At 38.9% G+C, this 13850-nt stretch overlaps 2 protein-coding genes across 2 annotated transcripts; one reads left to right on the top strand and one right to left on the bottom strand.

Moving 5' to 3' along the window:
- Positions 1–1213: 1213 nt before the first annotated feature.
- On the bottom strand, positions 1214–5537 carry LOC143259551 (uncharacterized). The gene is made up of 4 exons (XM_076522445.1): positions 5401–5537; positions 3477–4296; positions 1375–1456; positions 1214–1293 (listed from the first exon to the last, which is right to left on the bottom strand). The coding sequence occupies exons 1-4, from the start codon at positions 5535–5537 to the stop codon at positions 1214–1216; spliced, it is 1119 nt and encodes a 372-aa protein (XP_076378560.1).
- A 165-nt stretch (positions 5538–5702) lies between these two features.
- On the top strand, positions 5703–12661 carry LOC143259568 (uncharacterized). The gene is made up of 4 exons (XM_076522491.1): positions 5703–6212; positions 6566–6809; positions 6891–6968; positions 7061–12661. Exons 2-4 carry the CDS (start codon positions 6570–6572, stop codon positions 7277–7279), a joined length of 537 nt encoding a protein of 178 aa, XP_076378606.1. The 5' UTR covers positions 5703–6212; positions 6566–6569; the 3' UTR covers positions 7280–12661.
- Positions 12662–13850: the final 1189 nt, after the last annotated feature.

Genomic DNA, 13850 nt, shown 5'->3' with positions numbered 1-13850 from the left:
CTGTCGAGTCTTCCCTCGATCGTGTCGCGTTCGCGGGCTTTGGTCCTCAGGGAGTTGTTCTCTGCGATCAGGTTCTCTGTATAGGTGTAGGCCTTTTTGATTAGCCCTTTGAAGTGCTTGGCATCTTCTTCAGGAAGGCTCTCGGCGAGCTCCTGGCTGAATGTTAGGAGGAGCAGCAGGGGGGATGGTGCTGTGGTGTCGGGGTCCGCATTGTTGAGTCGCTTGTTTTCCCTTGGTCTGTCCCTCTCATCATCCTCAGAGGCCTTCCGCTTGAGCTTGCTGCCCAGCTTCCTTGCTTCTCGGGATTGGACGGCCTTCCAGTCGGTGTCCATTTCGAGGTCCATTTTTGCACCCGCGTGACGAGGTCACGCGGCGCACCACTTGGTCGCGGAACTTTCGTATATCTTTGATTTCTTTTTTTTTCCCCCCCCAAAAAAAAAAAAAAAAATTTATTTATTATTAAAAAGTCCGAAAAATTGTCAATTGTTGTTAAAAATTGTTTAAACAATTTTGTTAATGATTGTTCACTATCTGTTAGTTTTTGTCCATTAGGTTTCAAATTTCCCGCACTGCAGTTTTCGTAAGTCTGTGGTGTATACGTGACGGTCAGGGCACGATGTACATCAAAAGGTACCGGCGATGATGTATCGCGGCATCTAATATATACAGATTACGTCACCGTCGCTGCCCGCTGACGGAGCCGGCGAAATGTAAACCGATATCAACTGAAGATATCTTACTAAGTAAACTATAGATTAATTTTTGTTCGAGGCTAAAATTTCAACACGCCCCCTCAAAAATTAAACAAGAAAGAAATACTTGATTTATATGTAACAAAAAATATGTATGTCTAATATTCTTATATTTATTAACTAGATATGATATACCTTCTCTCTTCTGGGGAAATACAATATGGTCCAACATTTGTTGCTGAGGGTCAAGGGAAACCCAGAAAAACCTGACCAGACCATTTACTTCTTATAATAATTGTACAAAAAAAAAAAAATTATATTATTGTACGGCCATTTCAACTCTCATTTGGATGAACTTCTGTCTTGGAAGTGGCTTGGTCAGCATATCTGCCAATGGTGACCTGTTGGAATATATCGTCCTCATCGTCCTCCTCGTTCTCCTCGTCCTCGTCGTCCTCCTCCTCCTCATCGTCCTCCTCGTCTTCCTCGTCCCCGTCGTCCTCCTCGTCCTCCTCGTCCTCTTAGTCCTTCTCCCTCATGCTCATTTCGGTTTCCCCTTTTTCGGGGGCCATATTTTTCTCCTCTTTTTTTTCAGTTCTCTCTGTAACGTGAAAGTATCTATTACTATTATAATTCATTATTATACGCCGAAAGTATTTTTCATTTATTATTTTACATTTACTTATGTTGGCAGCAACTAAATCCACCCTCGAGGGTTTTGTCATCCCCCGAGCCAATTTAGCCAGAACTGTCTTCATACTCGCCTGTAACATAGACGTAGAATTAGAAGTACATACATTATGAATAAGCATTTCATCGTACATATATATTGCATATACCTACAGTTTTCCCAATGCCAGAGCGATTTCTTTCCTTCTGGCCAGAACATTGTCGGTTGTTCCCTCAACCGCATTGGCGCTGTCAATGGTAGCATCGCAAGCACACCTCACTGCCGATCCGCGTGAACATCATCTGCAACATGCAAGGAAAAATTCGCACACTAAGTGTGCAACCCGACATTGCGTGGGTACGCTCGAGCGAATCTAATGACTCGCGAGCTAAGATCTTTTTGAAAATTCCTTCGCTGAAATAATCAGCGAAGGCGCACGCTAAGTGTGCGACCCGACATTGCGTGGGTTCGCTTGAGGTTTTTTAATTAGTTTTGTGCTAATCACAATTGGTTTTTCGTACTCCGTTTCTGTGGCCTCTCGGATGCTCATGTTCCTAATGTAGCGGCTGTCCAATATTTCGGGCAACATACAATGGACGTAGAATCGCGACAATTTCGATTTCATTTCATTATGCCAAAATGTGTCGTCTTTGCTTACTTTTATGGTTTTCATACCCTTTAGTGTCCACAAACAAAACAGACAATATTGTCGACCTGTTATGTGCAGTTGTCCCTGCACTTGGTAAAAATAGTGATGGGTTCTGCGTAATGCAGTACCTGCATCATCTTCAAATATTCTTCGTACTGGTTGAATATTTTTTATCGCTTCTTCTGGCGAGAACTTTTCTGCCGTCTTCGGGCATTTAATAACCACGATACCGTCGTCGTCAATTATGCCGTCCGGAGTTGCCCCCAAAAATGGTATCTCTGCATCAATGAAGAGACCGCATTTGCGGATTTCCACATCTTCCTCCTTCGCAAGTTGTTCGCGGGCAATATTCTCACACTGCCGACCATATTCAATGGCAGGCAGCTTCAATATGTTTGGATACAGCAGTGATTTTACCAAATTTCCACAGTTGGTTGTTTTCCTTCGCCGACACACTTTGCCAAAGTTCGACGCTGTAAGTAATTTGGATCGGTATGTATGCCACTCGTGGCTTGTATTTTGTTCCAAGGTATCCCTCTCTATTTTCTTTCGATTCGTCTGCCAATCCTGCAGCATCTCCATGTGCCTTTCTTTTTCAAAGTTCAATAGATGTTGCTCCATATCCGGTTTCTCTGCGCTAACTCCATAATCCGGGTCCGTTGTTGAACAAAACGGGTTTCTCACCTTCTTCGGAGAATTTCTGTTCCTTTCCTTTGCTTTTTCATTACTACCTTTCCTTCTTTCTTCTAATTCTTCTATCAATTTCGGCGGCCTCGCACCCTTGCCCTCTATTAGCTTCGATATCAGTTTTTGCGTGTTGTGCTGTACAACAGCAGCTGCACATCTCGCAGAATATGACCCTCTCTGGCCCCAATTTATCCTTTTCCCACCGGTATATTTTGCAATGATTGCATTGAGGCTCTCAACTGGATTGTTTGTAGTATTATGTAATAAACTTTCAGCATGAGCCATCAATGGACGGAACATGCATCCGGTCATATATGCCGATTTGCTTGAGATGCGGTACCAAGTTGTCTTCTCCTGTATTTGCTGGGCGGTCGCAGAAATATCCTAGTCTTCGACACTCCTTGTGCTCTCCGAAAACGTGGCTAGGAATATTTAGTATGTCCGTTTGCAAATTTTTTATTTTTTGTTGGGTCGGAAGATTTTCCTTCGATCTGTAATCTGCAGCCTTCACGACATCTGTGCGCAGTCTACGAATATTATTTTCTACGGCTTTTCGATAAATTCCAGGTGGAGTCTTCTTTACAACATCTTTAATTTTGTTGCAAAAATTGCGCAATAAATGGTTCGTGCACTCAATCTTTTTAACACGAACCATCTCTGCCTTGTATGGATCACAATCCAAAATCCTTTTATACACGCTGCTGTCGCCATCGACGATCAAGATATTATATATCAGACCTCTTTTTTGTATGCTGGTCTGGAAACCCTCAGCAATTGCAGCACTCTCCATTCTCTTGGACGTCTCATTTCGTCCCCAGTTCTTGAAGCACCTATGTTCTCTGGGGCTTTCCTTCCTCTTCGAAGCGTTGCGGCAAATCAAACACACTTTATTTTTCACACCTGCAAATAACACTTTTTTTGTGTGGTATCCCGCTATTGCACCAATACCGGACAAGGAGTCATACCTTCCAGTATGGTACGATCTCTTCATCCAGCTGCCGTCAGCCACGACGGGGATGAAAGGGATACCGGAAACTGAAACGTCGCCTCTTCGGACGGCTAATTGTTTCTCCTCTTCTGCCGCTGCTAGCATTTCTGCTTCAGCAAGACTTAACAAATCTGCAACAATGTCGTCATGACGTCTTCGATATTCCATCCTTGATATGTATGGAATGTTCATTGTTGCAAACATTTCTTCCATCTTTGCGTAACCACCTCCAGAAGTGATTGTAGCGAGGGCCGCAGTATAATGCAAGTCCATTGTTTTGTTGTCTGCCGTTTGACTGTGCACTTCCGCTTCATATTGGCACATCTTGCACTTCAGAGTTATCGTTGCTATGAATCCCGAGCGCTTCATCCCGATCACTTGCAAATGTTGCGTGGTGCATTCGAACGTTGCCGAGTGGTACCCTATCAGTAGTACCTGCTCCACCACGAACCGGAAGTCCGTTATGGTTAATCCTTCATCGATGATTGGCTGTGCACATGATTGCTCTTGCGTTCCTGGCTCGATGATGAAATGGGGCATTTCTTGACTTACCTCCGCTGCTTCGATCTTCTCGGTGCGCATCTTCCTTGCCGCTGCAGCTTGTTGAGTTCTATAAATGCAAAATATACAAACAAAAATAAAGGTTTTCAAATGAGTACTATACCGTTCGATCTAAATAGATTGATATTATTAATTAAATAATGTGAGCCAGTCACTGTGCCGTTGCAACCATTTCGAATCATAACCTGGACAATGTTTTCATTACAATTCTATAATGTGGGATTAATTTATAATAGAGTTGAATATAATTTTTATTTTGATTTCGGTTCGAGAGATATGAAATTATCTAATTGAATAATTGAATTTGATTTCTAATATACAGTTACGGGGTAATTTTCTTAGAAGTAAATAATTGGGTTATAGTTAATTAGTACTACGATTGTAATAATATAATTTATTTTATTTAGGTTTATTTGATTGAATTATATTGAACTGTTAATTATGAATTAATTTGCTTTGTTGGAGTGAGAATATATATATATTATTTTAATTGCGGCTAAAAAATTGGCTACAAAATATTTGTCGTACATACAATTTATGAATTCATCTAAAAATTTAAATAGTTTTTATATGAGTGAAAAGTAGAGATTAATTTTTAATATTACAGGGGGTAGGAACGCTAGTCGCTGGGTCGTGGAGTCTATGCGACCCTGGTTCATGCGGGCGTCGGCTGACCCTTCGGAAATTCCGGGTTTATGGGACCTTATGGCTGTCAAGGTTTACGGCTTGTTTACGATGAGCCAAAAAACAGGAAAAAGGAAAAGATAGACATTACATAGTTAATCGTGTTAGTCGAATGCTATCAAGGTTTACGTGGAGTCTTTGCGACCGGGTTTACGACACGGACGTGACCATAAAGGAATGGATATCTCGATGTCAGTGCTTTCGATGATACAGAAATTTACGTGAAATATAAATGACGTATAAATGACACTAAAATCAGCTGCTTCGACCCGTTGATTTTGTTTTGCAACTTCATTCTAATGATTGAATATGGACTACAGCATATGTCAATATCAAAAAAATCCGAGAAATGGAAGTACAAAAGCGAGAAAGCGAAAAAATGTATTTCCAGCAGTAATGAGAACTTTTGCTCTTACCATATCGAAACATATTACCGAAATCGTAGTAACGAAACAAAATGCTCACTTACCTCTCCTTCATAATTTTTCTTTTGCTGTATCTTGGTGTGGTCAAGGTCAGTTTTTTCGATGCACCCCCCTTCATACGTCTAAGCAATTGGGAAGAAACCACATCCTCCCAATTCATTGAATTCACAACCTTTGGCATCGTTTCGCTACACTTTTGAAATTGTTAAATTTATCTGTTTCTATTGTTTACAATGAAATGCAGTAGAATAATGACGAATAGAGTAGAATATAAAAGTAGAGTCAAAAAGAGTAGAATTGAATAAAATAAAATAGAATGAAGTAGAATGAAATAGAATGAAATAGAAAAAATCTAAAACTATAAGAAATAAAAATCGCGCGCTTTGCACTCCTAGACCGTATCACTTGGAGAACAAATCACGACTGAACGCGACGTTAAAACGCAGAGAACAGCTGAATGGGAGTCACGTTACGATACTACTAATACATGTAGCTTTATCGTCTACGAAAGTGTAAACAAATCATTTTCGAACTGCAAACAGCGGTAGCGGGAAATTCGAAATAGGGAAAGCAACCGTTGTGTGGGATCATGATTTGGACCGGGGTATGCTTGCGATGCTACCATTGGACATTGCCATTGGCAGACAACCAATGATACTATTTGAACCATTGGCAGACAACCAATGATACTATTTGAACCATTGGCGCATCATGTAGTCCCATTTTGAAAATCCCCCAACCACAAAAACGGCTCCGAGACCGACACTGGGCCTAACTTCGAACTGCGAAGGGTCGCAGTTTCATTCAACGTTGAACTCTTGGAGGAGTAAGGAACCAAGAAATAAGTACATACATAGTAAGTACATACTAATATATAAACTATGTATGTGGCATTAGAATTTCAAAGTTTTGAAACGTTTGCGTACCACGAGCCACTTTCGCGCTCTTCAGATTTTGGGTTGAGAAAAGCCAGGGCATATACATGTAGTATATTTTTCGTTGAATATAAGTTAAAATATTAGTTATGTAATCGAAGGAGCGCGATCGCGCTCTTTGGCGTTTTTCGATCCTGTTTTTTTAGAACCATCTGGTATGCAAACGATTCAATTGATTTTATTTCGAATTTATAACGCGATAAAATTTAGTATTGTGGAAATTTGTTCTAGTAATCGTGTAGCAATTTATTTTAATAATATTATTTTTTTGCAGAAATATGGAACGAGAAGTCGAACAAAAAATGCAGGAAATGCAGTTAGAAGAAGCAAACGCATCTGCCGGATCAGCAGCGGCGAATACCGCCGCAGCATCAACGGCGACCTCAGCAGCGGCGAACACCGCCGCAGCATCAACGGCGACCTCAGCAGCGACGGACACCTCCGCCGCGAACGAGTCGCTGGACTCAATATTAGCGCGGCAGCGAGAAATCGCTGCCGCGTACGAGTCCGGGAGGGCTGTAAGTATATGCAATATATGTGTAAGAAACAGAATGTATATTTATAATATATATACTTCTAATTCTGCTGTTATGTTACAGTCACAATGGAGGAATATCCTTGGGCAGCTGGCCAGAGGGCTGGCGAGGCCTAACCTGCCAAATCTGGTGGCAGCAAATGTAAGTAAATGAAACATACTTTTACATATAATATAATATAATATTATGTATAATGACAAATAATAATAATAATATATACTTATATGTTGCAGAGAGAGCTGAAGAAGCTACTGAAGAAGACTATGTATGGCCCCCAGAAGAGGGGGGAAAAAAGGAAAGGGAGAGGAGGAAAAGGAGGAAGAGGAGGAAGAGGAGGACGAAGAGGACGAGGAGGACGAGGAGGACGAGGAGGACGAGGAGGACGAGGAGGACGAGGAGGACGAGGAGGACGAGGAGGGGAGAGCTCTAAATATATAATAAATTTTTATTAAAAGGATCGTTTTCACCATATCTGCTGTTTATCTTATTTACGAATTACTCCATCGCCATCACTTTTTTCCTGATTTCCTATAACACTGTCCGACAAAATCAAATTTTTTTTCTGGGTTCCTATGGTCACTATGAAATTCTTGTAGAGCTTCACTCCCTGTAGAAGAATCCGAAAACCGAATTGTTCCATCACCCTCAGTTTTTTAAAGAAATGAACTTTTGTAAAAACCCAAAATTTTCGATACAAATGAGGTATTGCATGAAAAGTACACACGTGGGATATTTCGTACATATACCTTCTTTCATATAAAAGTAATAATAAAACTTTTAAGGAAAAGATTTAATATCATATTCATTTAAGAAATAATCCAAGTCATAATTCTAATAGATGTTATAAAATATAAAATATATAAAATTCTGATTCGTCTGGTACTGCTACTGAGAGACACATTCGTTCTTCAGGCCACCTGTGCCGCTGTAGGAAGCGTACGCTTTTGATGTTTCTGTTCCTGTGTGAAGCAAGGTGACATTCCGACGTCTCCGACGCCTAATCTAATCGCACCGGATATGCTCTTATAAACACTTACATGTATAAAAACGCGCGGACCTCCGAATAAAGCAGTCATTGACCAGTTCGATTCTAACTAAGCCACACCTTGTTCATGTCATTAAAAATCTTCATTATTCGCTCCGTGTTCTAAGCGTTACTTTGGTATTTTCTACGGAAATACTTAATTACTTTCGTTCAGACAAGATCTTTTGTGAACTGTTGATGTAATAATTCTAAATTTCGCGATTATTTGAATTTATAACCTTCTTCATACTATAAAGAGTAGTATGAAGAGTATAAAGAAGCATACGTCATTTCTTCAAGACCTGATACGATCCCGTGACACCTGCATGAACAGTTGGAATCTTTGCCGAGTGCCGAGTGATACAACTTAAAATCTCTGGCTTTATTTTGTTTCAATAATGAAAAGACAAATGAGAGAGTTAGTTCTTAGTGAGTCATATGGCAGTGAAAAAAAGACCTGTTACGATATTCACACAAATTCGGATAGCAGCGATGAGGAAGAGATCGGATTGCCCAGAAGGAGAAACATAAATAAAATTGCATCGTCAGATCGTTTACGAGAATTGGTCTTGGAAGAAGAAAGAAATGTTGATGATACTGAGGAAGCTACAATTCAACATAGTGAATGGAATGAACATATTGGAAAAGGTAAATTGTATGATATGGTATGATTAGCGATGTTGAATTGGTAAATAAAATAATACGAAATAATAATTTATGCAAAGGAAAACAACTTTACCCTCGGACAAAAATTAATCTATAGTTTACTTAGGATTGAGATTCCAAAATATCAGATTACGTTTCCGCCGGTTCCGTCAGCTCGCACCGACGGTGACGTAACCTGTATATCAAAGATACCGCCATATACCATCGCCGGTGTCGTTAGAACACATCGTGCTCTGACCATTAGTGATCCCAGTACTATCGCCCAGCGCGCGGCAGAATATCTTCGTGACAACTGTTCGTATCAAGTAAGATGGACGTGCCAATATTCGAGTGAGCAGTTCGGGAGTGGGATATTTCGATTCAGAAAAGTCTAAGCTGGGGGGCTTCGGTTGTAGAAATGTACATTTCTTTATTATTGTTGAGATATTTACAGTATTCGACGAGCGTTCTTGCTGCAACTGCCGCGCCGCTCACGACTTCCCCGCACGCCACTTTCCCCTGGTCTAGTAACGTGGCGCGCGGCAGAACGGGCTCATGAAGCAGGAATCAGTTTCATGAAACTCAGTTTGTGAAACGGTTTTAACGACATGGCAACATTGCGGCGAGGAATGAAATGTGGCAACCATGTTTAGTCGTCTTTTGATTCAAAATATTTTGGGTGGAAGTGTAAAACTATGTAATTTGTCGATCTGTATTATCGACTGTAAGTAACTATAGTTACCGGCAAGCTCGCTGTGGTGCATCTTTTGCTTGGAAGAGAACTGTGACGCTAGTAGTGAAGAATGTCGGAAGCTCGAGGTGGTGTTTCCGATACACAATTCACATCAAGTAATCGTGTGTCTTAATTAACTAAGTAATCTACTGAAAATACACTCCACTGCCTTTGTACATGCCTTATCTCGGGGTCTTCGGATGCGAATTTTCGATTCGAGCTCTATATCTCTCGATATTTACGAAAAACTGTTAGCGGCGGCCATCTTGTGTCGTCTTTTTCGTGAATTGTCACCACTCTGGCCGAATATTGCAAATATCTCCGCAATAACTGCAAAACGGATATTTCTACATCCGAAGAACCCCAGTTTAGTCTTTTGGGAATCTAAATTTTCCACTTACGAACTGCACATTTCGATATTAAAGCGTCAGATTTACTTGATAGAAACCTCTAAAACTAATATACGTATATGGCTTTTCTTCTATGTGTGGGTCGTCATAGTGTGCGAAATCCCGGCCCCCTAAGAAGGGGCATTATCGCATCCTTGCACGGGAGTTCGAGGCCGCGCATGGGCCCGGGAACTTCCCGACATCTGCAAACCATTCCCCAAATTGCCCGTTGTCCCAAGACGTACCGTCTTCCGCGATCCGCGGCGCGCTATGGGCCTGGGGTCCAGTGTTTATGGCGGGCAATACTGCCGATGGCCAAGAGTGTGGACCATGTGCCTTGGGGCGACCGGAAAACTCCCTTCAACATGGAGCGGGTGACAGGCCCATACCCTAGCCGGTTTCACGGGTCCCAAGCACATGGGACAACATGGGTAACAACAAAAATACCGTTATTAAAATATAAAAATTATAAATTAACAGAAACAACGACAATAACCTCTTGACGCTCCATACGGTTTCGGCCACAGAGCCTCTTTAAACAATACTCGTTTTCATCGATGGACGTTCTAGGTTTCTCCTAACGTTCTTACAGTAAATTCTCTCCAATTGTCCCTCAGATTGTAAACAGAAATGAACAATTTGGGAAGAGCAGATATAATTATTTAAGCCTGCTCTTCCCAAATTGTCCATTTTTGTTTATATGCTGAAGGACAATTGAAGAGAATGTACTGTATACAGGGTGTCTTAAAAATGTCTCGCAATTAAAAAAGTGGGGGTTCCTAAGGTCACTTGAAGTAAATTTTTCTTAGCGAATCCTCAGCAATCCGCGGCTTTGTTTACGAGTCATTAACGAGAAACAGTGACCAATGAGAGGCAGGATCAGCTAGCGCGAGACGGGCGAGCCAATGAGCGGAACTGGGCTTCGGTCGCTCGTTGGTCGGACCGCCAGGTGCCAGCCGAGCCCGACTCTCATTGGTCGCTGTTTTTCGTTAATAACCCGCAAATAATGCCGCGGATTTCATTTTCGCTAAGGAAAATGTTACCTCAAATGACCTGAGGAACCCCCTATTTCCGGATTACGAGACATTTTTGGGACATCCTATATAGTAGACGAGAAGTCGAATTATTCAGACAATTTTCAAAGGAAGAAAGTACATAAAACGCAAGAAGTTCAAATAAAGACTATCCTTAATAACTGAGAAGTCTGAGACATTATATTAATATATTAACATACTGTATAACATACATTATATTAACATACTAATATTGTTCGTATGATTTTACTGAATAAAAAGAACATCACATGTTTAGCGGGAAAGCAAAATTCACTTCATTTAAAAAATTTCTCATAAAAGAAAGATGTTCGCAAGTATAGTAATTGTAAAAGAAGAAATGAATCAAGATCAGAGTCATTTAAAAAATCGAATTGAAAAAATTGAATAAAACTATGCAAAAGCACTTAATAAATGTAGCATAATTAGAAAGAAAAGTAGCAAAAGATTAATACAATATCTTATACTGTGTTTTCATATAATAAATGACGATTTCTATATTATTGTCTTATTTCCATTAGATACAGTGATTTGCAACATACAGTTTTATTCTTATCTCGCAGCTGCTATCGCTTAAATCATAACTTACATAAATTAAATTCATATTGGATCGCGGACAGATAGATCGTCGACATGTCTTTGGAATCAACTACATTTTGCTGCGATTTTTCTGTCACAATACACGAATTTATGAATTTCTTCATTTTCTTATCACTTTGCACCACTCCTCTTGTCTTCGATACATTGCGTGCGATCAACTCTAACAATTCGATGTACATAATTAAAATGCTAAAACAATGAAAACAAGAATGTTACACTTTCAATCACATATTATACAGAATTGTTGCAAACTTCCAACAAAAGTTGTACGCATAAACATACAGCTTTAAAAAAAGAAATGAAAAAGCGATTCAGTTTCAGTCATTTCTACACATTTGGCAATTTTACTTTAAAACCCCATGCTAGTCCCACAAATTTCACGCAATCGGATCAACAAAATGCCTACCTGGCTTTTTTAATAAATTTAGTTATGTTAATTTGACGTAAAAGAAGTGGATTCAAGTAGCAAAAAGGCAGGCATTTTGTTGAGCCGACTGCGTGAAATTTGCGGTACTAACATGTGGTTTTAAAGTAAAATTGCCAAATGTGTAGAAATGATTGGAACTGAATCGCTTTTTCACCAACAAGAATGTACACGAACTGTCAGAGTGCAATTCGAATAAAACATTCCCAGCTCGTAGAACAGCCAAAAATAATAGCTACGTATTTTTCTAGCGACATATACGCATGTAAATATTTTGGTTTGTCTCTAAACCGCTTGCGAGGTAGCGCTTTGAGTCTGGAACTTTTTTGGGTGGTTCTATCAGTTATGCTCGAGTTGCGGTTCACAAAAATACTGATCTATTATTTTCGGTTGCTTTACAAGTTTCTGTAGTTTCATCAAAGTCTTAACCGTCTCCTAATGTGTATCACAAAATATTTATAAACCGCGAATTTTATGCAATTATGTTGTAGGTGAATAGTTTTCTAAATTTCCATCTAAATTTCCACTGAAAATGACGTTGGGAACTGTTGAACGTAAAAGCAACTGTTAAGTCTAATAATAATTGAGAATACGAATTCGGTGAATGTTAATTATTAAATATTTTGTATTGACACAGATTATAAAAGTGAGATCAAAAATTGTCTAGATTCAATCTAATACTCTCGTTCAGTTGTGATAGTGGAAAGAATATTTATTTAGTAAGAATATACTTCTAAGATTATTTAATAAAAAATATGTGCTGTTAAGGATGTTTTAGAAGAACATTTTCAAAGAATATGTGCTAAGAAGATTTTACAATAATAAGATTATACTATTAAAAATATTTGATAAAAATATACTGTTAAGAATAATCTATAAGAATATTTGATAAGAATATGCTATTAAGAATATTTGATAAGAATATGCTAACAAGATATTTAATAAAAATAAACAGTTAAATTAAAAACTGTTATAAGTATCTATTTTTATTTTTCCCATGAAGTTTAATATACTAATCAATTGCATAACCGTTTTACTTATTTAATTTATATTTATAATTTAACATATATTTAAACAATATTTTGCGTCGAATTAAAATATACACTACCATCTCCAAGCAAAAAACAAAAATACTATAAGCGGAAAATCTCACCCACATCACCGGGTGAAAGCAACCTCGAAAAATAATAAAGACTGTAGCTTATAAAAAGTATTATAAATAAAGGAAGTAATTCTTATTATCTATATATCCACATAAATCACAAAACTTCTTATATTTGGAGCATCTTACGCGATACCAATGACTACTACACCTCACACATTTAAGCCTCGTCACTTTTTGTGATTTCGAAATAGTCCTTTCTGCATATAAAGTCCTTAACAGTCCTTACGCGTTCATTTTGGTTCTATTCTTTTAATGACATGTCACTTTCTTGTAAAACTGGATTATCTCTGCTCGAGTCGAATGATTGTTCCAATTGTTTTCTACGTTTCTTTACATTCTTCTCCCCTTTTAATTGAAACATTCCTATGTTTCTTTATAGTTCCCTTGTTCTTCTTTGTCTTAATGTTCTCTGAACTATTTATAATGTTTGCAAGTTGCTTACCGTGTTCTTTGACCATGACCAGTCGCAATTGTTTGTGGAAATACGGGCATTGTCTTGCTAAGCCAAACGGAATTCTTTGAAAATTAAGCTATTTCCAACTTAAAAAGAAAACAAATTCGCATTTTGAAGAAAACCAGATAGAAGAATAAAAATTCCATTGAAGGACGAAACAATTAATGTGTTCGAACTCTCCCGGATTAGTTTGGTCGGCCTATGCCAAGATTACGGGAGAGATCGTCCGCATTTTTAATATAAAGTAGAAATGAATACATGCGTACTATTGAGGTTACACAGTAGTTACATAGTAGTATATCCCTTGAGAAAAATTAAAATGGTGTAAATAAATTTACTTATGTGTCAATTACTACTAAGAATATATATTAGTGATAAAACTTTCAGATCCGCCTAAAGCATTAAACGCAATTTGCAAGGATACAGTTTTGCGACAATTGCAATACGTGATCAACAATCAATTTATTAAAGTGTTTTCCGACTTTTAGCACAACGCCATATGGCGTTTTTGTTTCACTGACTGGCCTCTTCCGCTGG

Source organism: Megalopta genalis, chromosome 5, assembly GCF_051020955.1.
Source record: "Megalopta genalis isolate 19385.01 chromosome 5, iyMegGena1_principal, whole genome shotgun sequence".
Taxonomy (NCBI): domain Eukaryota; kingdom Metazoa; phylum Arthropoda; class Insecta; order Hymenoptera; family Halictidae; genus Megalopta; species Megalopta genalis.
The sequence above is the reverse complement of the archived record's forward strand: the minus strand, read 5'-3'. Positions and strand labels throughout refer to the sequence as shown.

Bases quoted from the DNA above. Each gene is read 5' to 3' on its own strand.
- LOC143259551 (XM_076522445.1), bottom strand. From the start codon at position 5,537: ATGCCAAAGGTTGTGAATTCAATGAATTGGGAGGATGTGGTTTCTTCC. The intron at 4,297-5,400 runs GTAAGTGAGCAT...TTGCATTTATAG, and splicing joins AGAAAAATTATGAAGGAGAG to AACTCAACAAGCTGCAGCGG. The intron at 1,457-3,476 runs GCAATTGCTGAG...TCTATGTTACAG, and splicing joins CCAAGAGAATGGAGAGTGCT to GCGAGTATGAAGACAGTTCT.
- LOC143259568 (XM_076522491.1), top strand. From the start codon at position 6,570: ATGGAACGAGAAGTCGAACAAAAAATGCAGGAAATGCAGTTAGAAGAA. The intron at 6,810-6,890 runs GTAAGTATATGC...GTTATGTTACAG, and splicing joins CGTACGAGTCCGGGAGGGCT to TCACAATGGAGGAATATCCT. The intron at 6,969-7,060 runs GTAAGTAAATGA...TATATGTTGCAG, and splicing joins CAAATCTGGTGGCAGCAAAT to AGAGAGCTGAAGAAGCTACT.